Raw genomic sequence first — 21,082 nt, forward strand, 5'->3', positions numbered from 1 at the left:
GTATTGATTGGCCACTCATTGGTCCGGGGTTGCCAGCCGCAAGTCAGGCGTTCCCCCCCTGTGTGTGAAATCTTTAAAGTGCTTGAATTGAAGACCACCCAGAAATCCTAAAGTGATTGACCAAAACATAGCTTGCTTTATTGCAGCTCAGAAGATGGCAACATTGAGTCCTGCGGATGCGGTTGCCGGCCCGGCCCGGCTTCCGCCTAGAGTCAGCTCTGGATCCGCAGACGGTTGGCCATTCAACAAAGCTTGTTTTGACCCCGTTCTGTAAGGCGTTCCTGAACTATTAGTAAATGCGATTGATTGGAGCTAATAAACTTTCTCGTCTCAAGTGATTATGCTAGCGATGTCGGGGATGCCTTCAAGGAGATCGAGAAGAGCCAACTCGCCCAAACTACGTGTCTCTTCGCTCTGGAGGTTGGGGAAGGATATTCAAGTGCGTGTCATCTGATCATTTCAGTTACAAAACATATACTAACAGTTCTGATTCCTTAGACACCAAGAGTTCAAATCTTAATGACCAAGAAACTCTAGCCGTCTTGTCCTCTCAGGTATATACACCCACTCCTTTGTCCAAGAAACTTTAAACCCAATCTGACTACCTCGGTGCAGAAAGAACTGATGGATGGCTCCGCTGGGCTCAAACTCTTGTATAGACATATGTATCATTTGCGTGACTTTGACTAACATGTGTTAGTTCAATCTCTAGACTTTCGTCACAGAGCGGAGGACAGTCCTCAGCAGCACGAACTGATCGTGACCGACTTCAAGTGACCAACTCGGCCTTTAGAATGCTGCTGTCGACAACCAATGCGCCTGTTGCATTTGTCACAGCCCTGGCACGACCATACATGGTTTGCGGAACCGGGTTCCGCCAAATAGACTCGTATGAGTGGGATTATTGGTGCGTGATACCCGTGCGAATGATCATGCCCTGTCGCGCGACAGCAATAGATCATACCAAGAGCAGAGCGGGCAGCAACCAAATGGACCCATTTCACTACATTCACCTCTCTGGAGCAAAGGCCGACATCCGGGGATCGTACATTGGCCTGTACACGAGACACAATTTCCGAACTCGGGAAACGACTGTCATTTCTGTCAATCTATTGGATCGCCGATTACGTGATTTGATCGAAGAGCCCCTGAACCGAGTCTGTGTGGCGGTTAGGCGACGAAGCGGTGGAGAGATGACAATCAGTCCCTACTTCATCCTCGTCGTCTATCTGTCAAGCGCATTGAGGTGGTGGAACAATGTGTTGTTTTGTTTCAATCAGCAACTCGTTATGCATGTAAGGCCATACACGTATCATGGATGTCAGAGTGTCACGAGACCCTAACATTGGCCGGGACTACAGGAAAAAGAGCTACAGAGCGAAATAGCCGCGGCAACGTCAGCATTCTCCAGCAAGAGTAAAGAGATCAACACCTCATTGCATATTATGGCTGCTCATCTGCACCGATACAAATCCGAGCTGCATCGAGTGGAGTTCATTCTGCAGGAATTAGGCTCAATGAGCTCCGATGCTAATCTTCCAGGGACAGATAATGTCAAGGCTACTTCCGACACTGACAGACCGAAAGTTGGCCAGTTGAAGTCTCAGCTCAGTGCCATCACCAGCTTCTCGGACGAGTTAGAGCGAAAGGTGCAGAATATTCTTACTTTGGTAAGTCAACAGCCATGAACCTAATACAATGACACTTAACTAATACAGGTGGTTCATGTAGCTCTTCAATCAAATTCAAGTGACCAACGACATTACAATGCAAGCTATTCTGACTGCAGCACAAGAGGACAACAAATACTCCCAGGATATCGCCTTCCAGTCCCATCAGCTCGCACAGAGCATGAAGAATGACAGTGTTGCTATGAAAACCGTGAGTAAACATCTCCAGCCGATGGATCGATGCTAACAGACGCAGATTGCCATTCTCACCATGCTGTTTCTTCCTGGAACGTCCTTTGCTGTAAGTTGACCTTGATCTTCCGGATTATTGGGAAGTTCTCATGAGTTTACTGACACTTTTGCCTTGGTCTTCGAAGGCGTTCTTTGCTATGCCGTTCTTCACCCAGACTCCTTATCTGACTACACCTTCTCAAGTTTGGATCTGGACCGTTCTTACGTTGGTCGTGACCTTCATTTCCTTTGGAATATTTACCCATATCATAAGACGCGACACTGGCTCGAGAGCAGACAGTAGAGGAAGGTCCCCAGTTTAAGCCGTATGTCTAGAAGGGTGGTTGAGGGTATTGATAATGGATGAGTATCTCTACGGGTATTAATAAAGCATGCATAGAAAACCTTTCATTTGCTTCGAAATTATTTTGTCAATAAAGATCGTGATTAATTGGTTCTCGATTCGCAGAGAACGAGAGCTGTGGTTGCACGGGTCTAGCTGGATTCGACGACTTGCATGGCAGGCGGCTAGCAAGGCGTTCTGCTCCGCCACCACTCGTGTCGGGCTGTGTTGGTTGCCTTACAATGGCGCCTGACTGAGGCAGCTGAACAATAAAATGACCTGGTCATTCCTCGTGAATTGGGCAGCTCTTAATTAGTCCTCTACAGAAGGTGTTATTACAAGGGACCTGGCGACCTACGCTCGCTCTGCACAGGTTGCTCTAGTATCATCTGAAGATCGACAAAATGCAGCTAAAGAGAAAGCTATCCGATGATGAGAGCGAGGGCGTTTCGATGCCAACAAGGACTGATCGAGACCCACCGACACCCTCCAGCGAAGACTCGACGAAGCCGAAACTAGACCGACAGCCTTTGCGAAATGTCCAGGTCTCTTTTGCGGTCGACATCTCTGGCAGCACTTACGGCAACACCTTGTCTGCCGAGAAGGCCTTCATCAAGGGTGTCGCGAACCTGTTGGCGCCACAGGCACGGTTCAGCTCAAAGATCCTGCCATGGGACAACAGGGCCCATCCCATCTTGAGCCTTGGCCAAGTGAACTCGCTTGAAGACAGCGGCGGCACCGACCCGGGAGTGCTCCTCACGGATAGGCGTCATAAAGCTGCCCTCAAGGAGTGCTCGCTGTGGTTTCTGATGACCGACGGGTTGATACCTCCCGAGTCCAGGGCAAAGTTCGCCCGCGATGTGACGGCCCAAGGGCTGCATGGTATCAGCTGTGTGATTGTCGTCTTTGGGAATCCAAAGACCGGGCCTAGCAGCTGCGACATCTCGGTCGGAGTGGGCGTCTTTGCTGTGGTCCCCAACTGCGCCTTTCTTTTCTGCGACGAGACGACTGGCGACCTCCGCGCGATGCAAACCAAAGGTACCTTCAACGCCCTCCTCAAGGGACAGCCACACCCAGTGTTCGACTCGTCCTCCCGCTGGGACCTCCTCCCTCAGGTCTCCATCGCCGACTTTGCCACCATTTCCATCCCAGATCCCCAGGGCCTTGGCGCGGACCAGGTTGCTTTGCAGGACTCGCTCGTCATCAACATGAACGACTTGTTTGCAAATCGTCTGAGCACTGATGAGATCAACAAGATTTTCGACAATGGTGATAACCTTGACAGTATCAGGCTGACCATGCAGGCTCGCAACCAGCAGGAGGATTTCCGACACTGGCTCCAGCAGCAGGCGATCCGTCCTGACGACCCGCTGGTGATTCCTCGCAGGGACATCGGTCACAAGGCTGAATCTCTCTTCGGGGAGCTTGTTGATCTCATAAGCCGAGGGCAGTCACCTCCGGATCCACTACAGGCACGTCTGCGCGCTGCCTATCGGGAGAATATGCGAGGCTTTATCAGGCGTGGAGAGAGAGAACACCATAACTCGGAACAGAGGAGTGAGATGATTACCCAGGCTGCTTTCAGCTCTTACACTCCTACCGACGCGAGCCCGGCGCTGAGTCCCAGCACGCGGGGTGTCAACCGATACGATCGCCAGGTCATGGGAGCCGGGACTGTCAGCGCCCCGGTGTCAGCTCTTCCTCGGCGGCTTGATTGGAGCAACTCGGAACTTCCGAGCATCACACCCCAGGCTCAGATTATGTCTTACCCCCAAGTAGTACCTGGTGCGCCGCCCAGAAGTCCTCCAAGGAGGCGAGATAGCGGACATGCCTCGGCAATCCCTTATCCCCCCCGGTACCAACCTATGGAGGAGCCGTGGGGAAGCTGGGAAAGCAAAATCACGAATCCAAACTTGCGTGGACTTTTATACACAACAGGCCTCCGCTCAACAAAGGGTTCATTCAAGGGGACTTGTCCAGCCTGTGGTACCAAGGACATCACCATGGCCTGGTTGTTCCGCGCTCCTGCACCATCAACCCCTTTCAAGCCACCCACTCCTGGCGGCACCGAAGGCTTTCCACGACCAGGGAGCCGTACCCGCCTTGCATTCCCTCTAGCCATGGGCCATTTTACCGAGACTTCAGGCGTGTTAGCCTCGATCACTCCCATATCAACACCAATCACCGCAACCTCTTCCAGCCAGTCTGCTCAAATGCCTTCTCTCGTCTGCGACCCTTGCTCCCACTTCTACACCCGCAACGGTGCCCTATCGTTCGGCATCACGACCGCGCTTCCCTTGGTCCGCTTCTCAGAGAATAGAGAGGCAATATGCAACATCCTCGCTACGGCCTTCAACGACCGGTTCGACCGTGGGGACCTCCCGCAGGTCTTCCTTTCCGTCCTGATGCTCGCCGCCGACCACGCCGCCGCGGCCTCCACGCCCAGAACGCAGCAGTTCTCCCCGCCTTCTGAACGCGACTTTGACATCTCGGCCACGTTCAAGGCCGCCGCGGCCCTGAGGACGCTGCGCTCGGCGATCGAGTGGGCGGCGCGCGACCTGCTGTACTGCGTCGTCGCGCTGCGCGAGCTGTCCGAGTCGTTCTCTCTGCCCTCGGACACCTCCGGCGCGGTATGGCCGCTGGCGACAGTCCTGGCCGGGTCCTTTGAAGAGCTCGACGCCGGCTTAGAAGGCAAGGCCCACAGCGCCGCCGCCGTGCCGCTCTTGCGTTATCCGCTGCCCGGATTCGTCACGATCCTCAAGACCGCCCCGTTGGTTGGCATCAGCGAGCAGACTCGGCGGCGCGCAGCGTTCCGTCGCTTACTGTTTCTGATCTGCGAGGAGCTCGAGAAGGCGGCGGGGCAGGTGCCGCACTCGCAGTCGATAGGGGAGGCGTTTGGCGGACTGCTGGGCCGGCCGCACTCAGTAGCCTCGACCGGCAAGGAGGGCGCGAAGCCCGAGACGCCTTGGGAGCCCGCCCTGTCGGTAAGCATCCAGAGCCTACGGTTTACGTCGCTTCTGGGCGCTGCGAGCTACGTCATGCTGTCACGGACGGAGGAGTTTCGGCACCTCGAAGAGCCGCTGGCGTCGGCGTGGGCCGGCTCGGGCCTCGCGCTGTTCTTGCACACGCTGTTTGCAGTGGTCACCAAAGGCGGCGGGCCGATGAAGGCGTTGGACATGTTCCAGGATGTGATGAAGGTGAAGTTGGTGGCGAGTGCGCTTCAGAGGCCAGAGGAGATTGGGTCTGATACGGTGCAGGAGGTGTTGGCACAGCTACTCTGAACGCGGGATGGGAAACAATATTTTGCTTTATTTGGAACGATGAACGGAGACAATGCATGTATAAATTAGAATTTGTCTTTGATAATTGAGAGGCTTCTTAAACCATACTGAACAACCGCAGTCCAATGAACTCTGTGATAGCTGCCGGAGTAAGGATGCCCCGAAAGAGCTTGTACCGGTGTCTGAGGCTATTCCCACTCTTGTGTTTAGGTTGCCCTCTTCCACTTCCCGTATCAAACTCGAGCACTGAGGAATCAGGCGGCTCAACACTAAAAAACCACTACTGCTTTCCAGTCCAGCGCAGTGCAAGTCGGTGAGAAAGTGAACCTGGCGAGAAGCCTTGCCAGACGCCTGGCCAGAAGTTGCGTTTAACACGCGTAGCTCCCAACCTCAGCAGAGGCGATACGTCCCCAAACAAGCGTTGTTCAACGATCCATAAACCCGCGAATCCACCCTGTTGTCCAGCTCCCACGGGCGCAAGTTCCAAGATGTTGACCTCGACTCCGTTGAGTGGGCCACCGCTGATGGTGATTGAATTTTGTGGACGAAATTGCCTGTATTCGGCCGACAGTTTAGCCTCGTATATGACAGTCCGTCTGCCAGTGGCGGTGTCGGGGATATCCCAAGCTCGCGTCATGGTGTACTCGAACCCGCAAAGTCCGGTAGTGTTCTGTTCTAGCAAATCTTCGGTCTCCTCTCTGGAGCGGGGGCCGTCGCCATTGATGAAGAAGCGGGCGTCCGGCCCGAACGCCTCCCTCAGCTCGGCGAAGCTTGTGCTGGGAGTTTGTGGAAGTTCTTCGATAAGGGGGACGAATCTCTTTAGGAACTGGAGGCCCGGGGTGGTCCCCATGTGAATGGTTGTATGCGGACCATCGTGGAATTCGACCTGTGACATCTTGTGATCAAATGATTGCCAAGGGCGGAGGGTCAGAGATCGTGGCTCTAATGGCAGACGAAAACAAGAGATATTCTAATAACAGACAAGGGAACGATGTATTCTTGTTGGCTTGAAGTCTTCAGAGGACTATTGGTGTCGGCTGTGTGTTTGAATGCAGAGATTCGATTGAGGACTGCGGTGAGCGTCTGGTGGCTCTCTTATGCCTCCGGCCTCCTACCTCCCACCTTCTTTGGGTTTGCACTTGCCTCTGCCTCAAGGTTGTGAAAAGAAGGAAAGAATCGATAACTGAGTGCTTATGTTAGGAAGGTGATTTGTTCGAGAACTAATGCAAGAGGTGCGTATTGCTGCTTTCCACTTTTGTGACTCCGGATGTGATTACCATCTGAATCAGTAGCAATATCACCCAACAGCTTTATTGTGTCATAGTAAACAAGAGCCACTTAGTGCATGTCTGTCAACACGCTGGAGAGGAATACGGAGGACTATACATATGTATCCAGAGCACTTATGAATGATAGGGTCTCTGATCGTCATGGTAGGTGATGCATTTCTGCAATGTCCCGCCAAACCTTTCTCTCACCTGCAGCGCGTCTACTTGCCATAGTAGTGTGCATCCACAAGAATGGCTTAGGAAAAGCGCTCTAGATGCTGCTTACTGTGTCTATTGATCCGGTGTCGGGTAGTGGGGCAAACCTCTGTCGTGGACAAGCATGGGCACAAGGTATGCCATCGTTCTTCCATCATTCTACTCTAGGGTATGCATTCTATCCAATGGTACGGACGAGAACATATCCTGTCGTTCTTTCGCTTTCTTGCGGTCTCCAGCTGAGCCTTCTTCAGCCTTGTCCTGGATATCATCACCTTCCTCGTCATGCGAAGATTCTTCCTGCCCCTGCCTCGACTCATCCGCCGCAGGGCCCTCCTTCTCTTTCGTCGAATCAATGTAATCCAACCCTCGGTCTTTGACAAAGATGCACCCCAGAAACGCGAGGCCGACGAGTGGGATCTGTAAAATAAAGACAGCCCGACTTGCTGCCATGTACGCATCGAGGATGGCATCTTTACCGGGCCCTTCTATGTGCGGCAGGGAGTAAGTTTTGTTTGCCAGATAGCTGTATTCAGGTGGCAAGTTCGCTCGGAGCGCTGCCTGAAGTACGGCTGCCGATACGGCAAGGCCGCAAGATCCGCCTGCGCAGCGGAAGAAATTGCGGTTCGAGATGATCACGGCGCGGCGCGGCTTTGGAGAGTGTGCCTGCAGAGCTACGAGTGTGGGCTGGAAGACATTGCCGGTGCCCATGCCGATGACGACAAGTGGGAGAACAATAACAACCGGTTGCGTTGCCCGCCCGTAGAGTAGAGTTAAGCCAGCACCACTATGACATAATGTCAGCAGCTCTGATACATCGCACAGGTATGCTAGCACTCACAGAGTCCAAACGCCGAAGCCCGCCCACAGAACCTCGCCATATCTCTTTGTCCGCGAGATATACTGGCCTGATAATATCGAAAGCGTAGACTGTGCAACCGACATGGAGATAGCTATGGCAGCTGATACCACAACAGAGTACTGCTTGACGTTCTGCAAGTAAAGCGGGAGGTAATAGAGATTGGCTTGGTAGACTGAGCCAAAGAAAAAGGTCTGGATGAGAAGGACCGTAACGACGTGGTTCTGGAAAATTTGTACTATGACAGGGTCAGTCAATAACCATGGTAGTCTACGATGCATCAAACCTACCCGGCATCATGGGAAGTTTAGCAAACCTCCACTCGATGAGAAGAAAAACGACGAAAGACAAGCCGCCAATGATTAACATGCTGATTACCATCGGCGACTTCCATTCAAAGTAGGCTCCTCCGCCACTCACAGGGATAAGGACGAGAATGACGGCAATGGACGAAGCGAGAACGCCACCATAGTCGATCTTCTTGACATTCTCCCAAACACCATCCGGCGGAGCGTTCGATGGTAGGAGAAAGAAGGACACAATGCCACCAAGCGCAGACAGCGGAGACAGCATGTAAAAGAAGACGCGCCACGAAACCTTGGAGATGAACGCGGCAGCCAGAAAAGGCCCAGCAACGTTACCCAGACCTACACACGCTCCAATGATACCCTGGTACTTCCCCCGCTGCTCGAGAGTGACAATGTCAGACACGATGATCATGCTCAGGCTCGTGATCCCGCCGCCGGCGATGCCAGCCACGCCGCGGAAGACGTAGAACATGGCCGGGCTGCGCGCCAGGCCGCACAGCAGGTCGGCGATGCACAGCAGGCCCGTGGCGGCGAGGTAGACGCGCTTGCGGCCAAAGATGTCCGAGAGCCGGCCGTAGAGCATCTGGAAGGTCGTGTTGGCGATGAGCGACGACGTGCCAGCCCACGAGATGGTGGCCTCGGCCCCCAGGTCGCGGGCGATGGTGGGCAGCGCGACGCTGATGCCGTTCTGGTCGATGAAGCACATGAGCAGTGTCAGGGACAGCGTGGCGAAGACGAGGAGGAGCTTGCCGCGCGGCAGGATGTCCTCCTGGTTGTGCAGCGCTCGCTCGGCGGCCGACTGGACCCGGCGCATCTTTGTCTTGACCATCTTGGCGGCGGCGGCAGCAGCAGCAACAACGCGGAGATCACGGGCGGAGGAATGGTGGAGAGAGTGCCTGGGGTCGAGACGGCGCCCACGGAGCCGACTCTTGGTGCATTGGACGGGTCTGCCAAGCCCCGGGAAGGATCCGACAATCTGTAGACGGGAGCTTATTGCATTAGACGGCAAAGCGATATGGATGTAAGCCCCGAATTAATAAGAATAAAAGAAAGCCAAGGTTTTAGTTAAGAGTCACAACTCGGATGTATTTCACCCCCAATGCCACCGCCTCCTTGCCTGGAAAAGTCCCCAAACGCATCCGACTTCGCGGTGGCGCCTCGCGGCTTCAGAGTGAAAATTCCCTTCAATTCGGAGGTAAACTCCCCGAGCCGATGCCGTCATCTGGGCAAGTTGTGGGTCGCGCTCAGGCAAGTCCGCGATGTTCCCACCGCTTTTACCAGCAAACGTCGCTAATGATACCCAACTAAGCATGCACTAGGCGAGGACAGCCCAAGGATCACCGGTGTGCTAAACAACTTAGGCCCCGTAATCGGACTTGCCATGCCCTTGATTCGCTGGGAGTTGGGAATGTGCCAATTTCGAAGGGGGTGAACCATCAGGTAATTGATCCGAGAAGATCGTATATACGGAGGGCAAGGAACAGGTTTACGAGGACTGATGCATGTTTGGTGTGATATTCGTTTCCAGTTAAACTCAATTGACCTGTATTTCGCTATCGGAATCCCAGTGTCACGATGGCTTCACGCCCCGGCCGATTCCCGCGGAATTACACCGGGAACCCCGACGGTGACACACACTTCCGGGCCGGATCGGACTAGTAGTCCGAGGAGGCAGCTCGCTTACGCAAGCCACATCTTGCTGTTGACGTAGCGAATTTTCATTTCTTTTCTACGTTGAAGACTTGTCCAATCGAGACGGATCGCCCTGATCCAATCTGTTTTCAATTTCCAAGTCCAGAACGAGGATTCGAATATTCGCCTTGCCTTGGATGTTCACCACGTCTATAAACCTTAATCCGCCAAACCTGAAAAGAATTGAGGTTATACAATGGCTACTGAGTGAATAGGGCAAAGAAAGAGACTATCTATGCTGGTTATGTGAGGAGTCTGGAAGTAGCGTTCCCTGGGGTTCATCCTGTGCACCCAGCCTATCGTTTCAGGCAGATGCCTGAACCTCAGAGACGACAGCAACTGGCTTTTCATCCGCGCACATCTCCTTATCAACCTGGACCATCTGGAAGCGCCGCCGGCACCACTGCGAGAATGAGTACATAGTGTCAGGTTGGATAGCCATGCACGTGTTAGAAGCAATGGAGGGCATTACTCACCTCACCGCATGAGATCGGCTCATACTTCGCGGGATGTGCGTCGTCGACACAGGTGGGTAGGACAGAGCACGTCTCGTTGAAGTTGAATCCGAAGAAGAAGGGCATGCTATACCGATCGACGGTGGCCCGGTTGTACACGCGATGCACCGTCGATTTGAAGCGGTCATTGGACATGCGCATCAAGAAGTCGCCGATATTGACAACCAGCGTGCCCGGAATGGGCGGTGCTTTGATCCACTCATCCTCGTTGTTGAGTACCTGTAGGCCACCGACCTGATCCTGCCACAGCAATGTGAAGCATTGTAGATCTGTATGGGACCCAATTCCGACCTCACCAAGCTCTCTGCTGTCGGTAGCTGCCAACTCTTCCGGCTTGAGTGCGGGATAATAGTTGAGGACGCCATCTGCACCGGGATATGTCGTGAGCCTATCAAAGTAATCTTCTGGTAGATCTTGCGTGAGGGCCATCACTTTTGCTAGGCTCCGCGCCAGTCTCAGACAAGCCTGCCAGTATGTTATTAGGGCGTCTTGAAACCCTGGAATATGGGATGTGCCGTCCCAAATGAAGTCTTCGTGCCGAAGCCAGGCCTTGACCTCGGGAGGAATGGAGGCAACGTCTTTCGGCTCCGGGTCAAATTTGGGATCATATTGCCACATGAAACCTTCCTTTCTGTCACGGGACTCAGATGGGGAGAGCTGAGTTGTTCCACAGCCACTGTAGCCGTTGAAATGCTTCGAGAACTTCTTGGCCACCTTCATTTTGTCCTCGGTGGTCTGAGCGAAGAACCTTGCAAACGATATTAGCAAGTTAGGTAAGATTATCCGAGACTAGTAACGCACTTGGTCGTGGCTTGAAGAGCGTTGTCAATGACTTTCTCATCGATACCGTGATTCTGTATGTAGAAAAACCCGGAACCTTCGACCGCACGTTTCACAAGTGTTGCCATTTTCTTGCGGGCATCTGCATCATCGTAAATCCCACCAATGTCGATGACGGGAATTTCGTCCGGACGACAGTTGCGCGGGGCTACGGTTGAGACTCGACGATATATCGGCCCATTGCTGGAGAGGAGTTTGATAGTCGTGTATCCTGATTTAACATCCATGATGCGACGATGGACAGCAACTGGCTGAGCAGTACCGGTTTTGTGAAAGGATGATTAAAGAATAGTTGGGTCTGGCTTGTTTCCAAAGGGATATTTTACCATAGCGCAGCCATCCGGACAAGGTATTCGGGCCCGTAGATATGCTAAGGTTTGACTTCCCCGCTCCTGTACTAGGCAGGAGGCTTGGGAATCCACGGTGTGCCGTCCGTCGTGTTCCGCAGGGATTCGTGTGGCGCTTAGGAAAGCTTATCCCTCCGCATGATGGCAACCCCAATGATAAGCAAGCAATCCAATCATCAACACGGTGGTTGGCTAGCTTCACCTCAGCGCGGCCGTATCGGTTGCAGGATCTCCCATTGCACTACACGCTACTTGATAGCACCCATCTGGGGATCGCCAAGCATCCGTATCTCTGTTTGGCGGTCGGCCACGGGTCCCATAATCAAAGATGCTTTGGTTCTTGAGGACTGACCCGAATCGATCTATGGATGCAAACGCAATGCAACACAAGGTAGGGCCGGGATGCCTATCGGCGTTCAGGTAGTCGCGCACATGCTTTACTCCTTATCTACGTGACCATGGCAACCCCTTGTTTCTTAGATAAACCAATCTCGGTCCTTCGATTCAGCATCATCAGAGAACCTTCACTTCTCGGATTCGGCAGGCCTCTGCAACAATGTCATCTTTAGGTGCAACTTTGAAACGGCGTCTATCTGTGCCAGGAGCCCGAACAAGCCCGTTTCTCGACAACGACGATATTCGTCCTCTAAAGTTAAAGGACCGCACGTGGACTCAAACAACGTACTTGTTATTCTGGTTCTCCGCGGCCGCGACCGGTACTATCTTCCCCTCCACGCTGCAATCCGGCACACCCTTCCGTTGTGAATATCGCTGATTGCCAGTCGTTTGACCAAGTCGCCGGATGGTACTCGGGTAGTGCTGCTCAGTCCACAGGGCTCAGCATCTGGGAGGTCGTCGGCTGCCAAGCAGCGGGCTATTCTCTGATCGCCATCGTCTTCGTCGTCAACGGACGCCCAGGAGCTGTGTACCATGTCGGCTATCCCATCCTCAACCGTGCAGCATTTGGCGTCTATGGTGCTTGGTGGCCTACGCTGAATCGCGCCATCATGGCTATCGTGTGGAACGGTGTTAATGTAAGTGGCATGCCGCCGACAATGCATTGTCATACAGAGATGACCTAAACGAAGATATGTAGGGTGTTCAAGGAGGACAATGCATCTAGTGAGTGGACTATCGTCCGATGATAGGACAATGTATCTTTGACAGCTAACATGAACACAGTGTCATGTTGCATGCCATCTTCCCAAGCATTGCAACCATCCCCAATAAGATGGGCAAAGGATCGGCGCTTACATCAGGAGGCATGATCGGCTACACCATATTCTGGTAAGTGAATCATGATCATCGGCGAGGCATGTATCTAACAGGTTGAGCAGGCTGCTAATCTGCGGTGTCCTCTGGGTCAGAATCCCAAAGATGCGTATCTTGATTTGTCAGTTCCCCTAGACTTCTCAACCGAATTATCGTCTAACATTCCTCCCTCTAGATATCAAACTCGCAGTGTATATCCTTTCCGCTGTCTCCATGCTTGTTTGGACTCTTAGCCTGGCTGGTGGCGTTGGTCCCGTCCTCTCTCAGGGCTCCCGTGTACATGGATCGCAAAAGACTTGGCTCATCGTGCGCTTCGTCTGGCTCTTCGCGGCCAACTGCGCTACGTTTGCAAGTAATGCTGCAGACTTCCAGCGTTACGCACGAAAGCCCAATGACGTTATCCTTGGTAATCTGGTCGGCTTCCCGCTGGCTGACTGTTCCGTGGTTATTGTCGGGAATATTGTGGCGTCAACATCGACTATCATCTTTGATGAGATGGAATGGAACCCAATCATGTTGCTGGATCGCATACAGACGGAGCACTACTCGTCGGAGAACAGAGCTGCATGCTTCTTTGTGGCGCTAATGTTTGCGTATTCGGCACTGTTCTCCTCGGTATTCGAGAATAGCATTCCAGGTGAGTATAGGTCGGATTGCGTTCTCCATGCCATAACCATATTATAATTAACACGCCTCGCATAGCTGGGAACGACATTGCCGCACTTGTGCCCAAGTATATCTCCATCCGCCGGGGCATGTTCATCTGCCAGGTGGTATCCGTCCTCATCAATCCTTGGTTCCTCCTTGGCTCGGCATCTATCTTCATCCAGTTCCTAGGCTCTTACCAGATCTTCCTCGCGGCCATCACCGGCATTCTCATTTGCAACTACTATGTCATCTCGCGTGGCTCGCTAGTCGTTTCTGACTTGTACACCGGCGATAAATCTGGCGCGTACTACTTCACTAAAGGGTGGAACATCCGAGCCTACATCGCATATGTTGTCACTGTGGCAGTTGGGTTCGCCGGCTTCCTGGGCAATATGGGCGTTAAGGTCCCTCTTTGGATCACCCGCATGTACTACTTTGCCTACCCGATTGGCATCTTTGTGTCGTTTGGCGTCTTTCTGCTCTGTAACCTCGTTGTTAAGCCTGCTCATATCGTACCTTTCAGCAAGTGGCTTGAACCGAAGAACTACATCCGACCAGAAGATGACACCGGGACGATCTTAGAGAGCGTAGACTCTGAGAGACGAACTACCGATAGTCCTACGGCGGCTGTTGGTAGGAAGGGAATAAACATCATCTAATGCCTGGATGGCCTGTGCCAGGTTATTTTACTCTGTTCTCAGTCGAGTCGAGGGATGCCGAACGAGGAGTTTAAGCATGCATTGAGCGGCCGGATGGGTGTCTGTGCTGCGTAGGTTGAAAGTAGTGCTAAACAGCCAGCTCTTTCCCAAATGACTAGGCTGCTTAATAGTCTTATATTCAACATGTCATCGGGAGTAAAAGTTTGAATTGTATTAAGAGGTAATATCATGTATGTAGACCGCCTCAATCCAGGAGTTGTCCCAACAGGCTGTCTGATCTTGCATCGGTAGTTCGGGCTGAGCTATATTCATTCTCGATCTAATTCATAGTTTTGTATCGCTCTAGTTCCACTCATTATTCTCAGACCAGGTTTCGATCTTCATGCAATCTGAAAGATCTTGAAGCTCTTCTGAACGTAGACTTTGGCGCCGTAGAGACAGAGGCCCGAGAGTGCAAATAGCGAACCACCAAAGGCAATTGAAATTGCGTACGCATCTGCTCCTTGCTTGCCAAGTGCGTTCCTGGAATACTCGAGCAAGGCAATGGCGCAGGGACTTGCTACCGCTGCAGGTAATGCCACCGAAAGCCAGAAGATTGTGAGGGCAGACACCATATGTGCCGAGCCCACAACTCGACTCGCGACAGGGGCTGCGGTACTCCATAGGGAACCTCCCATGCAGCCGTTGAAAATGGCAAAGACGGCGAGGAGGGCAAACGATCGAGCTGGGAGCCAAAGGGCCCAGCATGATACCCCCGCCAGGATGTGGAGAATTATTGTTGTGTTTATCCGCCCGCCTAGATCAAGGATAGAGCCGATGCCCAGTCGTCCAACAACCAGACCGGCACAGAACAGAGACTGAAGAGCAGCGCCCTCGGCTTGGGAATGTCCAATCCCGTCTGTAGCATATGATGCTAGAGTGTACATGACGAGGAAATATGCCATCACTATTTCAGAATGTCAGTAGACAGTACAGGGACGTTTCCTCACAGGTCCTGGGCGGAAATGCTCACTGGCTAGAAAGCCCCAGATGCAAACCCAGACAAAACCTGGATGAACCAGCCATCGAAGCTGCAGAGGCTCTGATGAACGGTCCGCATGTGCAGGGCCCTTCCGGAGGAGAAAGATTACAGGTATAAGGATGGCGCCAGCGATGGCGCCGTTGATTATGAGAGAGGTTCGCAGGCCAAGATGCTCAATCAGGATTCGGGTAGTGTTTGCCAGAACTAGACCTCCAATACCAGAACCCGCGTTTGCTATGCCCTAGACAGACTGTAAGTATATGGTTATAAGGCTGAGTGGTCAGAGAAAAGCGTTACCAATGCCAGGCTTAATCTGTGGTCAAACCACGAAGCCAGTATGTTTTGCGTAGACACCAAGACCTGCAAAAAGGTGACATGATTTAGTGATAGTAACTAAAGGACAACGAACAAAGAGAAGGAGAGGATATTGGAGTATCATACCGCGCCGAGCCCTAGTGATGTCAGTAAGATGTGGACCTAGACCCGGAACTCAAACGTACCTAAACCAAAGAGTAGACCCTGACAAACGAGGAACGTGGCAAAGGATTTACATATACCTGCTGAGCATTGTCCCAGAACAACTGCCACAGTAGCTTATATTCAAATATATCAGCACGGAAGTGTAGGATCCCTGGATAGAAGGACTGACCGAAGACAAACGGCACCCGAAAGTCGAACCGTTTCGCCAGATAGGTCCACAAAGGAGCTGATACAAGGGCGACAGCGACGGAAAGTCCACCCACAAAACCGTAGCGTAGTGGTGTCCCGCCTGGGAAATAATTGTGTTCGAGCAGGAAGGAGGCGTAGACACCGAATGTCGTATTGATCCCTACGATTGATCAACTAGACGTTAGTATGGGTCATCAGGCAGTTAGAGATGGGAACCATGCCCCAAGTGATAGCGTATGAAACCATGATAGCAACAGCAACGACCCAGCCATACCCGCCATCAGGCAACCTGGGCGTCCCATACTTGTCCTCGCCAGAGACCTCGACGACTTCGGAAACCATCGTGCTTTCAACTTTCAGAGGGGGAAGCTTGTTCTCATGGGAGCGGTGATTGGAGAGGGAGAACATGATTACAAGTCACCGAGAGATGTAAAATTTGATCTTCATATTAGAAAGGTAACTTCCAGTGAAGTAAACTATTAAGAAAGGGACACGAAACCTTCTTGAAAGATTGGCTCTGCGGCATCGGCTGCAACGAAATTCCCAGTCGCCGTCCTTGGAACGCGGCAAACCCAATCGAACGTAATTTCAGACGTAATAATTACACTTTCTTCTGTACATATCGTCGCCGGTTGCGCTCTTGTCTGTACAACACATCGCTGGCAAGCGGCCCCGTCACGTGTGGGCATTGAACGGCGACTAGACTAGACACCGACGGCGTCATCCAAGCATCTCCACCAATGTTCTCTTTCTCACAAACGCCGTTTTCCAGCACTTGTCCTTCCTCTCATCTCCTCGCGCAGGTTGCTTTGCTCTAAATAAACACGAGAAATTTCTTCATGGAGCAATCGGCGCGTCGACAGCAATTGCTGCCGAGACCGGCGGGCCGGGGCCGGGATGCGGATTGCGACCGGGACGGCTCCACCGCCTCCGGCCACACTGGCAAACACCGCACAGCATGCTTCAATTGCAGAAGCCTGCGGCAGCGATGCGACCGTCAACAACCTTGGTATGGTGGCACATTAAGCAGTGTCGCACTATCATGTACTTTCCTCTTGCTAATTCCAGAACATTTTCAGTTCACGCTGCGCTTCCCAATCCCGCCCATGCATGTATCCCGCTGGGTCAAATCGGGGACGAAAATTAGGAAGCACTAAGTACAACACATTATCCTATCTTATACGCAACAGGAAATCATGCTAACTTGTGGTTTCAGCAAGCCGGTTGCAGTGGAGAAGCTTCTCTCGCGCCTCGATGAGAAAGATGTGCGTGAGCAAGTCATTGCGGCTTTGGTCAATTCTCACCTTATCGACCCGGGAATGCCCACAACACCAAAAGACACGCCAGCAGCCCAGCTCAGTGCACCACCACCAACACCACTTATGTACTCTCATCAAGATGGCATCGAATACGATATACAACACTCGCTGGTGTCGCCTCTTGATATGATGGCCGCTGCCGTGACAGCTGACACGACGACACATCGAGGAAATCCTAGCTCCCAGACAACTGCCTCACTCCATGGCCAGCTAAGTCGAACAGCTTCTGCAGGTTTGATAGACGAGAGGCTAGCTAGCTACTTCGGTAAGACTTGCGTTAATGCTTTTGCTCCCCAACGCTAGACTGACGTAGAATTGTAAAGCGCCTCAAGCAACGCATCATCGGGATTGGCAAGTTCTGGCTTCACAACCCATCGACAGTACACTGAAGCTAGACCCTACCGCATCAGACCCGATAACTTCCCGGATTATTGACCTCGACGATGCTTCACACTACTTTGACCTGTCAGTACCTCAACAAAAACTGACTCTTCGCAAGTACTGACTTTGGGGTCTAGTTTCTTCAAACTTCGCAATCCACTCTTAGGCATTCTAGACCCTGTTCTTCACACTCCTGAATATGTCTACTCTGCGTCCTTTACGCTGTTTTCGACCATTTGTGCTCTGGGTTGTGCGGTTTCCCGACGGACTCGAGACAGAGTTCTCTATCCCGTACTGCTTTCACTCGCAGAAGCCGGCGTAAAATGGTCGATCGCAAATTCAGTCAAATCTCTCGAGACAATCCAGGCAATCATGTGCATGCAATATTGGGCGCCTATTAGTCGACGTCAGTCCGATGATCCTTCGTGGCTGCGTCTAAGCCATGTGAGTATGAATACGCCTGCCCCTTGCTAAGCGTGCTCTAAGCAATGCCCCTAGGCAGTTCAAATCGCAAGGGAAATGGGCATCCACAGACCTGCAGCCATATCCGCTCAAGTCAACGCCTCGACATCCCCAACCGACAGCCCTTCCTTCAAAGAACGTCTTTTGCGAAACTTTGAGCGCACTTGGTTGTACACTTTTATCGCCGACAAAAGTTTCGGCATCACGGTTGGACGGTATATGGGAGTGTCATGGAAGGAGATACCCGCCTCCGCCTCGGACTGGTGGCGGAAGCCCATGACGAGCCCGATTGACCGCGTCATTAGTGGCATCATTGAGATGAGAGGAATTCTTGTAAGTCAACTTAGTACCCCTCTCTAATGTCTGCTACCGATACTTATGTGTTCATAGTTGAATGCCCTTGCAAAACGGAAGCGTGGTGACATCAACAATACTGCGGCCTCAATCTTTGAATGGCATTCGCAAACGTTCTCACGGCTCGAAACAATGAGGCGAATTCGCTGCGAACCAGATACGCTCCCTTCAGCACGGTCCCTGCCAGCTCTAGCCTTCTACGTAGACCACAGCATTCTCATATTGAACGCAGAGGCCATAAGAGACCTTGTCGCCCTGGAAGAATCCAATGCCCCGATGTCGGTCGAACTCGCCACGATCTCTAAAAGAAGTGTCGACGTCGCTAGTCGACTCTTAGATTCCTTGCTCAACGACGAGTTCCTACTTGAGCTGTTCATTGGTTTTCATAACAACCAATACATAATGATCTGCCATGCCGCCACAGAGATTCTACATGTAAGTGAATGCCAAACTATCTCACGCATTCAGCCCAGAAGCTTACTTCCCCTCGCAGGCCATCAAACGCGGATGCCTATCGACAACGGAAGTCTCTAGTGCGACTGCCAAGGTGATGGCGATCCCCGAGCACCTTGGGAAAGCCGCCCAGGAGCTGCCCGCAACGTCTGCAGTGCACCTCTATTTGAGCCTCGCTCGGTTCTTTGCATCCCAGTTCGACAAGATCGTCGGTACAGGCCACGATCAAGCTGAAGGCAGGACCGGCGACCAGGGCGACGCGTTTTCAGAGTGGTGGAGGGTCCTTGACGGAGGCCCGCTCGACTCAGCTACCTGGTTTGATATGGGCTTTCTCGGGTCCGAGCAGCCGGCCTTTGACCTCAACAGCTTTGAGAGTGCGGAGCAGGACTTGGATAGCTATGCATTTTCGTAGTTGGGAAGTTGAGAGGACGAGCCCTTGAAAGGCTATACCCGCTACAATAACGACATCCGAGTCAAGGATTGACTCCATCGAGAACTGCTAATGACGGCATGCCATCCGCCTCTTCCACCGACCGGCTCTGCAGCCGGCCCTTCAGGTGCCACGGAAACACCAGGTGCAGCCACCGGTACAGCAGTTGTATCAGCGTCCGCATCGCATCCGTAAGCTCCCTGTACTCGTCCATCGTCGTGACCGAGTCCAGCGCCTGCGAATACACATCGCCCAGCTTGGCCGTGCGTCTGAGCCCCAGGTCCGACAGGAAGTGGAAGTGGTTGAAAGTTTGGATCAGGAACTCGCGCGTCTGCCGGACCATCAGCGGCACAGTCATCTCTGGGTAGTAGGACACGGCGAGTAGCCGGGAGAAGACGTGGGGGCCGAGTGTTGACAGGAAGCCTTGCAGGAAGACGATGGTTTGCAGCGCGCTGCCCTCACTGCCTGCGCGGGCGGCTGTCGCGCCGAGGCGGATGCGTTTGATGTCTATTGGCTCTTGCGGCTGCCGGAGACTCCTGATCTCTTGCTCGATCAGCGCCTTGGCTGATTGCCAGCTTCCGTCAAACTTGTCGCCAACCACGGAATGCGGTTGGGTCTTGGGTGCTGAGTTATCTCCGGGCAGGCGCATGGTCATCTGAACGATAGTCGGCGTCTTTGCCGACACAGTCTCTCTGTACACCAGCCTTCCGAGAGCCTCAAGCTTCGGCAGATCCTCGTCAAGTACCTGGGCAAACTGATTGACGGCCGTACTCTCGGTTACGGCGCCGTAGCAGAAGCACACTGACTGGCTGGTCGTGTTCCAGTAGACAGTGCCCTTTTGTCGGGGCACCATGTTCTTGGAGGAAAGAGATATGCTAGGCGCCGGCGTGTAGATGGTCTCGCCGGCTACCACGACGTGGAGTAGGAAGCTTTGGAAGGGTAGGAGAGCGAGCAAGCCGTTGACAACGTCCGGATTCTCGGAGCGGAGCAGCCGCATCCGGAATGAGAGGTCCGGTGACGGGCCGGCAACCTCGATGATGTCGGCATCTGTACCGCACAGCATTACGGAAGTCTTTGGATTCTGGTGACTGTGAGAGACACAGGAAACGAAAGAAGGGCAGATGCCGGACTACCGGAGTTGTCAACCTCGAACTGGGGATCCGAATTATTGAAGCCTCATACGCAATATAGAGATAAGCTGTCAGACCAAGTCATGAGAGACACTTCCAAGAGAACAAGCCTTGAAACTTCCGAAGAAAGGCTCTGATAAAAGACGATGATCGGACAATACTGCGACTTACTGCTTTCAGACACAAGCCAACATTGTGGATGAAGTGGATCGCCCACAAGGAACTGGTTTCGTTGCTTGCGGGCTTGATACCGATAGACCTAAAGGCCCCGAACCCTGAAACGGCAACGGCTCATCAATAGGCTTGTGGAGATGGAGATCTTGAACTGAGGGTCCGGGGTAGAGTCGATCTCGGATCTCGTGAGACCTGTCAACATAGTCCCTTTCTCTATCTGGGAAGTCTAATTATTTCTTGGACTACTGGCGGAAACCGACATTCCCCCGTTTTGGTTATCAAGATGTCAAGGATGAGGCCGCCGGGGAAAAGACCGATCGAAAGCGGCTCCATTTCAGGGGTCTTGATAACGGTCTGACCACGACCCACCAGGTCGGGCAGACCCCGATCGAGAGTCGCGCTCCACTTACTCATGGTTGCGTGCATCACACTCTGTCAAAGGACTCAAATTTCACACCCTCGTACAATTATCCAAAGTTGTCGGATCCTTCTCCCCGAAGCTCACACCGCTTCTTGGGGCAAGGAGGGTCGGATTGGTTG

At 52.8% G+C, this 21,082-nt stretch overlaps 7 protein-coding genes across 7 annotated transcripts; 3 read left to right on the top strand and 4 right to left on the bottom strand.

Annotated features, from left to right (window-relative positions):
• Window positions 1–154: 154 nt before the first annotated feature.
• E0L32_006049 (uncharacterized protein) lies at window positions 155–5,525 on the top strand (the record flags this gene model as incomplete). The annotated part of the gene is made up of 9 exons (XM_031140639.1): window positions 155–270; window positions 336–439; window positions 499–554; window positions 616–653; window positions 701–1,295; window positions 1,362–1,670; window positions 1,732–1,881; window positions 1,927–1,971; window positions 2,628–5,525. The coding sequence occupies 9 exons, from the start codon at window positions 155–157 to the stop codon at window positions 5,523–5,525; spliced, it is 4,311 nt and encodes a 1,436-aa protein (XP_030995289.1).
• Window positions 5,526–5,805: 280 nt separating this feature from the next.
• E0L32_006050 (uncharacterized protein) lies at window positions 5,806–6,420 on the bottom strand (the record flags this gene model as incomplete). The annotated part of the gene is made up of 1 exon (XM_031140640.1): window positions 5,806–6,420. One exon carries the CDS (start codon window positions 6,418–6,420, stop codon window positions 5,806–5,808), a length of 615 nt encoding a protein of 204 aa, XP_030995290.1.
• A 748-nt stretch (window positions 6,421–7,168) lies between these two features.
• On the bottom strand, window positions 7,169–11,450 carry E0L32_006051 (uncharacterized protein; the record flags this gene model as incomplete). The annotated part of the gene is made up of 6 exons (XM_031140641.1): window positions 7,169–7,796; window positions 7,851–8,106; window positions 8,159–9,152; window positions 10,191–10,271; window positions 10,345–11,131; window positions 11,185–11,450. 6 exons carry the CDS (start codon window positions 11,448–11,450, stop codon window positions 7,169–7,171), a joined length of 3,012 nt encoding a protein of 1,003 aa, XP_030995291.1.
• Window positions 11,451–11,898: 448 nt separating this feature from the next.
• On the top strand, window positions 11,899–14,149 carry E0L32_006052 (uncharacterized protein; the record flags this gene model as incomplete). Its single annotated transcript, XM_031140642.1, has 7 exons — window positions 11,899–11,961; window positions 12,353–12,604; window positions 12,667–12,692; window positions 12,753–12,857; window positions 12,908–12,963; window positions 13,018–13,479; window positions 13,545–14,149. The coding sequence occupies 7 exons, from the start codon at window positions 11,899–11,901 to the stop codon at window positions 14,147–14,149; spliced, it is 1,569 nt and encodes a 522-aa protein (XP_030995292.1).
• A 380-nt stretch (window positions 14,150–14,529) lies between these two features.
• E0L32_006053 (uncharacterized protein) lies at window positions 14,530–16,247 on the bottom strand (the record flags this gene model as incomplete). Its single annotated transcript, XM_031140643.1, has 6 exons — window positions 14,530–15,095; window positions 15,162–15,411; window positions 15,612–15,622; window positions 15,671–15,689; window positions 15,728–15,751; window positions 16,056–16,247. The coding sequence occupies 6 exons, from the start codon at window positions 16,245–16,247 to the stop codon at window positions 14,530–14,532; spliced, it is 1,062 nt and encodes a 353-aa protein (XP_030995293.1).
• A 788-nt stretch (window positions 16,248–17,035) lies between these two features.
• On the top strand, window positions 17,036–19,220 carry E0L32_006054 (uncharacterized protein; the record flags this gene model as incomplete). The annotated part of the gene is made up of 6 exons (XM_031140644.1): window positions 17,036–17,423; window positions 17,482–17,623; window positions 17,677–17,983; window positions 18,038–18,334; window positions 18,392–18,790; window positions 18,849–19,220. 6 exons carry the CDS (start codon window positions 17,036–17,038, stop codon window positions 19,218–19,220), a joined length of 1,905 nt encoding a protein of 634 aa, XP_030995294.1.
• Window positions 19,221–19,281: 61 nt separating this feature from the next.
• Window positions 19,282–20,301, bottom strand: E0L32_006055 (uncharacterized protein; the record flags this gene model as incomplete). Its single annotated transcript, XM_031140645.1, has 1 exon — window positions 19,282–20,301. One exon carries the CDS (start codon window positions 20,299–20,301, stop codon window positions 19,282–19,284), a length of 1,020 nt encoding a protein of 339 aa, XP_030995295.1.
• Between the last annotated feature and the right edge of the window lie 781 nt (window positions 20,302–21,082).

The sequence above is a fragment of the Thyridium curvatum genome (assembly GCF_004353045.1).
Source record: "Thyridium curvatum strain D216 chromosome Unknown NODE_33_length_396248_cov_80.180210, whole genome shotgun sequence".
Lineage (NCBI taxonomy): Eukaryota > Fungi > Ascomycota > Sordariomycetes > Thyridiales > Thyridiaceae > Thyridium > Thyridium curvatum.